General features: G+C 53.6%; 2 protein-coding genes across 2 annotated transcripts; both read right to left on the reverse strand.

The window, feature by feature from the left end:
* Positions 1-825: 825 nt before the first annotated feature.
* LOC119444592 (uncharacterized) lies at positions 826-4,533 on the reverse strand. Its single transcript, XM_049663450.1, is given in 3 exon segments — positions 826-1,950; positions 2,826-3,111; positions 3,113-4,533. Coding segments are annotated over 3 exon segments (2,832 nt in total).
* Positions 4,534-5,226: 693 nt separating this feature from the next.
* On the reverse strand, positions 5,227-7,208 carry LOC119444594 (uncharacterized). Its single transcript, XM_049663452.1, is given in 2 exon segments — positions 5,227-6,575; positions 6,578-7,208. Coding segments are annotated over 2 exon segments (1,776 nt in total). The 3' UTR covers positions 5,227-5,430.
* Positions 7,209-8,229: the final 1,021 nt, after the last annotated feature.

Raw genomic sequence — 8,229 nt, forward strand, 5'->3', positions numbered from 1 at the left:
AGATCTCTCCCGCTCCTCTTCGCGGTGGCTCATGCCCACATATCCAGCAGCGCGGGTATGAGCCACACGTGATTTCTTTCTTAGCTTCCTCCTTTCTTTCGTGCTCTCTTTCTTTATTGTCCCTGGCTCATACCCGCGCATATCCAGTGCGGGTATGCACCACACGTGATTTTATTATCGTTAATCGTGACGTAACTGACGAGCATATGATGTTATTGATCTCATGACCTATCAGGCATGTTACTCATCTGTTTGACACCTGTGAGAGCAGCATTCCGGGCAAGTTAGTAATCCATTACTCAAGTATTACTTGAGTAATGGATGTAATGTAACGAAGTAATGGAATACAAGTATTACTTGTGTCCATTACTCAATAATACTTGAGTAATTTGACACCCGTAGTAAGGCACAACTGCGGGGAAACCGCCACGCACATGGAGCCGAAATGCTGATGATGCTGGTTTTCTTTTTCTTTTTTTTGTACACGCGGACACGATCCTGGAGGATCGTGTCCGCGATAGCTTTGCTGTAGAACACATGCACGCAGGAACAAGTTTATTTGAACTTTGCAGAACTTTCCGAGAGAAGTTACTTTCTTCTCTTGGAGTTGCCTGTCAGATCTCGGTATTGCGCGAGCCCACTTTTGAAACACGTCTTTGCACGCTGGTATAACGCCGGTGCTCGGAAGAGAAAGAGAGAATAACTTTATTGAGAATGCCTGCAGAGTCGATTAGGCTCCCTCCACGCAGGGAGGACGAGCTTTCATCGCGACGCGGCCACTACGTCAGTCTCGTGCGTTATGCTCCTCGAGGTCTTGCTCCCTCGCTACTTCCGCGGGTCCGAGAGAGCCGCCGCCCCCTTCCGGGGGGTGCCGCCTCCCATATCCTCGGTTTCGCTAGGTTGCTGCCTTCCTAGAGCTGCCGAGACCTGCTGGACGGCCTTGAGTTGTGTCTCTTGATAGTAGATCCTCGTTGCAGCCTCTAGCTGCGGCGGGATCGTCGTCTTCTCACTGGCTTCTCTCGGATTTATACCACAGTCCCAAAGGATGTGAGCCGCGGTAGCTCTCTCCTTCGCACACAGTCTACACACGTCACTCGTGTACACACTCGGACACACGTGCTTAGCTAGCACCGGGGTGAGCAGGGACCCTGTCTGTAATTGTCTGTATAACACTGCCTCCTTCCGGGTAAGCCCCGGGTGAGGTGGGGGCATAGTCTGACTGTTCAGTCTGTACCATTTGACTATTTCGTTGAAGGTGGTCATCTTGTCCTTGGCACTGTACCGCGACAAACACTCCGAGTCAGCCATGTTTGCAGCCGCGCGGTTGGTTAGTCCTCGCGCGGCCGCGTTGGCCGTCTCGTTGTGGTTCGCGTTCCCGCGTTCCGACACGTCACTGCCCATGTGGACCGGAAATCACTTGATCACAGCAGCACTTTTGCGCCCGATGTCTTCGACCTTGCGCAGTATGCGCGTGGCCTCACTACATACCATACCCTTGGCATAGTTCTTCACTGCCGTTCTAGAGTCACACAGCACTGTAGTGCATCCGGGGTCGGAGACGGCCAAGGCGATAGCCACCTCCTCCGCTTGGTGCGCTTCTCGAGTCCGGACGCTCGCTGCGGTCTTCGTTGCACCCGTCGATGCTCCGACGACCACAGCCGCGTATGCGTCGCTGCTGCCTCGATACTCCGCCGCGTCCACGTAGACGGCGCCTTCTTCTCTGGCGTGGAGGTCCACGAGAGCCCTGGCCCTCGCCAACCTCCGCTCCTTGTTGTGCTCGGGGTTGACGTTCTTCGGGATCGGGCAGACCCTGAGCTTTCTATTGATGCTATCCGGTATAGGTACGTTGTTCTGCTGCTTGCCTTCGCTCGGCTCGAGGCCAAGGTCCCGCAGTATCTGTCTTCCGGTTCTCGTTTCAGAGAGACGTTCGAGTTGCGCTGTACTATGTGCCTGTTCAAGGTGTTAGACTGGGAAGGCTTAGGAGTGAGGATCAACGGCGAATATCTCAGCAACCTTCGGTTTGCAGATGACATTGTCCTATTCAGCAACAATGGAGACGAATTACAACAAATGATTGAGGACCTTAATCGAGAAAGTGTAAGAATTGGGTTGAAGATGAATATGCAGAAGACAAAGATAATGTTCAATAGCCTGGCAAGGGAACAAGAATTCAGGATCGCCAGTCAGCCTCTAGAGTCTGTAAAGGAGTACGTTTATCTAGGTCAACTACTCACAGGGAACCCTGATCACGAGAAAGAAATTTACAGAAGAATAGAATTGGGTTGGAGTGCGTACGGCAGGCATTACCAAATCCTGACTGGGAGCTTACCACTGTCGTTGAAAAGAAAAGTGTACAATCATTGCATTCTACCGGTGCTAACATATGGGGCAGAAACTTGGAGGTTAACAATGAAGCTCGAGAACAAGTTAAGGACCGCACAAAGAGCGATGGAACGAAAAATCTTAGGACTAACGTTAAGAGACAGGAAGAGAGCGGTGTGGATCAGAGAACAAACGGGGATAGCCGATATTCTAGTTGACGTTAAGCGGAAGAAATGGAGCTGGGCAGGCCATGTAATGCGTAGGATGGATAACCGGTGGACCATTAGGGTTACAGAATGGATACCAAGAGAAGGGAAGCGCAGTCGAGGTGGGCAGAAAACCAGATGGGATGATGAAGTTAGGAAATTTGCAGGCGCAAGTTAGAATGCGCTAGCGCAAGACAGGGGTAATTGGAGATCGCAGGGAGAGGCCTTCGTCCTGCAGTGGACATAAAATATAGGCTAATGATGATGATGATGATGATGATGATGATGATGATGTGCCTCGGCTATTTCGTCCAGCGTGTTGTGGACTCCCAGCGCCATGAATTTTTCGGTGCTCGTGCTCCCGAGGAGACCGAGTGCCGCCTTATACGCCTTGCGAATGGTGGCGTCTATCTTGTTACGTTCACTCGGCCTCCAGTTGTGGAAGGCGGCGACGTACGTTATGTGGCTAACTGCAAAGGATTGAACGAGCCTAGTCAGGCTCTCCTCCTTCATCCCCGCTCTTCTGTTGGACACCTTCTTGATGAGTCTCATTGCCGCGGCCGCTTTGCCCGCGAGCTTGTTCACCGTTTACTCGATTTCGCTCGATGAGCAGCCCGAGCACTCGAATCTTCTTGACTTCCCGTATTACTTGTCCTCCCGCCGTCTTGATCGTGATCTTGGGATGCTCGTACTTGAATTCCATATTCTTTCTTTTCCTGCCCGCTCCTTTCGGTGGAATCACCAGCAGCTCTGACTTGGCCGGAGTGCAGACGAGTCCAGACCCGTCCAGCTGCTCCTCGATGGCGTTGACCGCTTCCTGCAGCGTTGTCTCGATGTGTCCGCCGCTTCCTCCCGGTACCCATAGCGTAACGTCGTCGGCGTAGATGGTGTGCCGGACTCCCGTTACTCTTTCTAGCCGGTTGCCCACGCCGATCATCACGAGGTTGAAGAGTAACGGAGAGATCACCGAGCCCTGCGGGGTTCCGACGCTGCCCAGCTTCTGCTCTTCGAGCTGCAGGTCTCCCGCGCAGATTTCGGTTGTCCGTTCCGTCAGGAAGTCTTTGATGTACTCGTATGTCTTTCTGCCCATGTTTAGCCTGGATACTTGGGCCAGGATAGCCGAGTGCCTCACTTTATCGAAGGCGCTCTGCAGGTCCAGCCCAAGTATGGCTCTGTTGTCCTTGGTGGCCGTCATATCGTCGATGATCTCGTTCTTCAGTAAGATCATGGCGTCTTGCGTCCCGAGCTTGTTCCGAAACCCTATGATGGAATTCGGGTAGAGCTCCGATTCTTCCAGATAACGCTGCCACCTGTTCATGAGAACGTGCTCGAGGACCTTTCCCACGCACGAAGTCAGCGAGATCGGCCTGAGGTTCTCTATGTTTGGTGGTCTGCCAGGCTTGGGGATGAGGATCGTCTTGGCTGCTTTCCATTGCTTGGGTAGCCTTCCATCTTGCCAGCACTTGTTGTAGAATTTCGTGAGCGTTTCGATGGCCGCTTCGTTGAGATTCTTGAGCGCTCTGTTGGTCACTCGGTCGGGACCCGCGGCGGACCTGCCATTGAGATCCTGCAGAGCAGCTCTGACTTCCCATGTCTCGATGTCTCGATCTAGCGTCTCGTTCTCGTTGCCTTGGTAATCCGGGTGTCTTTCTGTGGGGGTGGTCGGTAGGTACTTGGCGTCCAAGTTCCGCTTGATCTTGTCCTCTCCGTGTTCGCAGATTGCCTTGTGTAGGATCCTGGCCAGGTTGTTGTGTTGGTGGCCCTTGGTCTTTGTTTCGTCGAGGAGGTGCCGCAGCATGTTCCACGTCTTGCCCTTGTGTAACTGTCCGTCGGCTTCATTGCAGGCCTCGTTCCATTGTTGGGTGCATAGCACCTTGCAGTGAGCCTCGATCTGCCTGTTGAGCTCGGCGATCTTCTTCCTTAGACTTCGGTTCGTTCGTTGCTTCTGCCACCTCGCCTTTATGGACTGCTTGGCTTCTATCAAGTGGGCGAGCCGACTGTCCATCTTGTCTATTCGTTCGTCCGTTTCCAGCTCTTTGGTGGCTCTTTCCGTCGTCTCAACGACGTTAGCCGCCCATTTTTCGATGTCCATATTGTCCAGTTGCGCCGCGGGTAGTGCCGTTCGAAAGGCGTCCCAATCCGTAATGCGATGCTTCCTTATGCCGGTGTTGCCTTGGCCTTCGAGCGGTACGACGACCTCCACGATGTAGTGATCGCTGCCCAGCTTTTGTCTTCTCCCGTGTTTCTCCATTCCGCTTGTCTCGTTCTTCCTTCGGTTTTGATGAAGGTAAGGTCCGGAGTGGTGTCTCTCGTAACCGATGTACCGATTCTAGTGGGAAAGACCGGATCCGTGATTAGGTTCAGTCCCACGTCGGTGGCATCTTGCATCAGCTCTCTTCCCTTGACCGTCGTTCTTTGGTAGCCCCAGCCTTGGTTCGGAGCGTTAAAGTCTCCGCACACTAGGAGCGTATTGCTCCCCGCGACTCTACTCGCCTTGTGAAGTAGTGCCTTGAACTTCTGTTGTCCGTGAGACGGATTGCTGTAGACGTTCACCAGGAAAGTGCTCTCCTTCCTCTTCTTGCCCGTAATTACTTCCACCGTGCAGTGTTCGATGGCGCTTCTGCCGATCAGTTCGTGTTCCATGAAGGTGATCCCTTTCCTAACGAAGGTGCAGACCCCTCTGCCCTTCCCTTGGACGTGTCCCTTTCGCTCGGCGGGCTGTCGTGCGACCGGTAGCCCGGGAGTCTTGGTGTCTCTTCGCTGTGTGTTTCTTGTATCATTATTACGTCTGGTTTCCTCGTTTGTTGCTGCAAGTGTTGCAGCAGCACCGCTCTCTTGCCGGTAAAGCCGTTGCAATTCCAGTGCCAGACCAAGAGGTCTCTCACTGGCGGTGTGGTTACTGCTATGCGTGCTGTCCCGGCCATGATTGCTGCAGTTTGGCGATGATCTGTGCTTCCATACTTTGCATTTGTGCCTGTATGTGCGCCTGCAGCTGTGTTTGCATCTGCGCTATCATGTTCTGGATCGTGCTCTGAATGTTGGCTGTCATCTGCTGAACCGTTTGCTCGAGCGCGGTGAGGCGTTCGTTGGTTACCTTGCTGGTCGCCTCAAGATGGTCGAGTCTGTCGCCCTGTTTTTCGATTCTCTCCGTTATCTTTCGTTCTTTGGCGCCCTCTATGGCTCTCCTCTTGGGAGCCGGTCCTGCCGCTATCGTGGCTCTCGGGTCTACCTCGACCTCTGGTTCGTCCTCGGTCATCTCTTGTTTCCTCTGTTGCGCGGGCGTCGGCTGCTGTTGCTGCTGCTGCATCGCAATTAATGTCGTTACCTTCTCGTTGATTTCCTTGATGGTTGCGTCCTGTTCGGCGATTCTCCGCTTTAGCTTCTCGTTCTCGTCTCTCAAGGATTTCTCCACCCCGTTCGCTTCTTGGATCTTCTTCGCGGCGTTTTGCGCCGGTGGTTGTCTCTTCTCTGCCATGTTTGCCTTGACTGCGTCGGCCCAGGAGCCTCTCTCCCTCGACTGCGACGGTCTGCGGCGACTGGCGCTCCTGCCTATTTTGCTGTCATCCCTTTGGCGGCTGCTGTCGCGCTGCTTTGATTCCCCGCGGGGTCTCTCGGCAGGCGACGCTCGTCGCGGCGGAGAGCTTTCCGGGTCCGGTTGTTGTTGCATGGCTTCCATCTTGCGTTCCCATTGCCGCTTCTTGACCACGTACGGCATCTTGTACTTGTTTTTGCATTCCCTCTCGCCCGTTGTGTGCTGTCCCCCGCATAGCTTGCACTTGGGCTTGCATTCGCGTTCGTGACCCTCTCTGGGGTTCGCGATTCCGCAGCCGAAGCACACTTTGGCGTTGGTATTCGGGCATACGTCTCTTCTATGGCCGACCCTGCCGCATTGCTTGCACACGTAAAAGTGCTTGCGGTAAAGCCCACACTTGACCAATATCGAGCCATACTTGAAGTAGTTCGGTACTTTCTGTCCAGCGAAAAGTACTATCACCGTGGTTGTATTGCCGATTCTGTGCGCCTCCACCGCTAGGGGGATTAGCGGTTCACGATGTTTTCGGCTATCTCCTCCGGGGTATCGTCTACGGCTATACCTCGGATGACTCCCTTGACCGTGCCGTTTGGCGCCGTTCGGTAGGCGTTGATTTCGTATGTCTTACTTCCTATGTTAAGGGCTTTGACCTTAGAGTACAGCGTGGCGCGCCTCTCGTCCGGGGCGCTGACCACGATGATGTTTTGCTGCGCGTTTGTGCAGATGGTGTCTGCTTTGGCTTCTTCCTTCGTTACTCGAGCCGCCGTCCTGACGACCGACATGATAATTGAAGCCTCCGTTTTCGCTACGTTGAGACCGCCACGTGGTCTCATGACTACCTTGGTGTCTTCTTTCGGCATATCTATCGGCATCCTCACCGCTTTCGTTACCGAAGCTGCAACTCTCTTAGCAAAGCTGGCCCTGGTCTTGGGTCTAGACTGGCGAGTAATGGTGGCGGACTCACCGTTTTCCTTGCCGGCCATGATCTGCTTGATGCGCTTGCCGGAGGCCGACCAGCCTTCGACTTCTTCCGGTGTAATGTCCTCTCCGTGAACTTCGATGCACGTGCGCCCGCCGAAACTGCCGATGCTCAGCGTTGACGCCGTGTTGTCTTCCATCGACGTGACCACTTCCATTTCGGACGCCATCTTGGAAGTACTCATCGCCGGGTTAGGCCTAGCGGCCGGGCCCGTCACGACCGGTGTGCGTACTCGTGGTAGGCCTACGTTAGGCTTAGTAAAAAGTCCGCACCGCACCAGAGAAGAGTCCTCGTAAATCGAGAAAATCACGTACCGCTTGGTCAAAACTGGTACCGGTCGATGCCCCGCACCTTCGCGCACACTTTGGTACCAATTATATCGCGGTAACTGTAAATTAACGCTGCGTTGATTGGCATAATAGCAGGAGTCGATGTGAAGCGCGTCCGCTCCCGTCGACAACCGCGCGTTCCTGGTGCTCGGAACAAATACTTTTTCGGCGGACGACCGGTACCCAGAATTGCACTCAGGAACGAAACACCAGCGTTCAGTTTTCTTCTTCGTTTTAGAGTGCATCTTTACTACAGCTCACAAATGCATGACCCACGTAAATAAAAATCACGTAACCGATTAAAAAAAACGACGCAACAGCAACCCCGTGATGCTGTCCTACAGGGAATCTGCGACAGCGGTGGCGGCACGGCCCCGCGCCCCCTGCAGCAGCGCCCCTAGCGGCAGCGGCGCACCGAGGGACCCTGTCTGGCAAGGGAAACGCGCCGCGCTTTTCACACCTCCCAATTATAGCCACCCTACCTTGGGCGACTATCGCGGCGGCGAAAGTAGCGGCGGCGCTGTGATCGGCGACTACGGGGACGCGGGCATCGAAGCCTACGCGGCATGTGGACTCTAAAGGCAACTGCTTTCATTCAGTCGCACCCAGGACGCGCCCGTTAAGTGAAATGAAATTTTCTAGCGTTTGAAATTTACTCTTTCTCTATTTTAGCCAAAACCGCGATGCAAAGATGCTTTCTTGCACCGATTGGAAATGACGGTACATGCCGTGCGCAGTGTTTACTGGTATGAATAGATGAGACGAAATAAATAAAAAAAAACTGCAACAGAAAATGATTACCTTCAATGTTTTATTCCACACTGCCGTGGTATGATAATGCCAAGAATTCGCATACTATTA

This window comes from Dermacentor silvarum, chromosome 3 (genome assembly GCF_013339745.2).
Source record: "Dermacentor silvarum isolate Dsil-2018 chromosome 3, BIME_Dsil_1.4, whole genome shotgun sequence".
In the NCBI taxonomy this organism is placed as follows: domain Eukaryota; kingdom Metazoa; phylum Arthropoda; class Arachnida; order Ixodida; family Ixodidae; genus Dermacentor; species Dermacentor silvarum.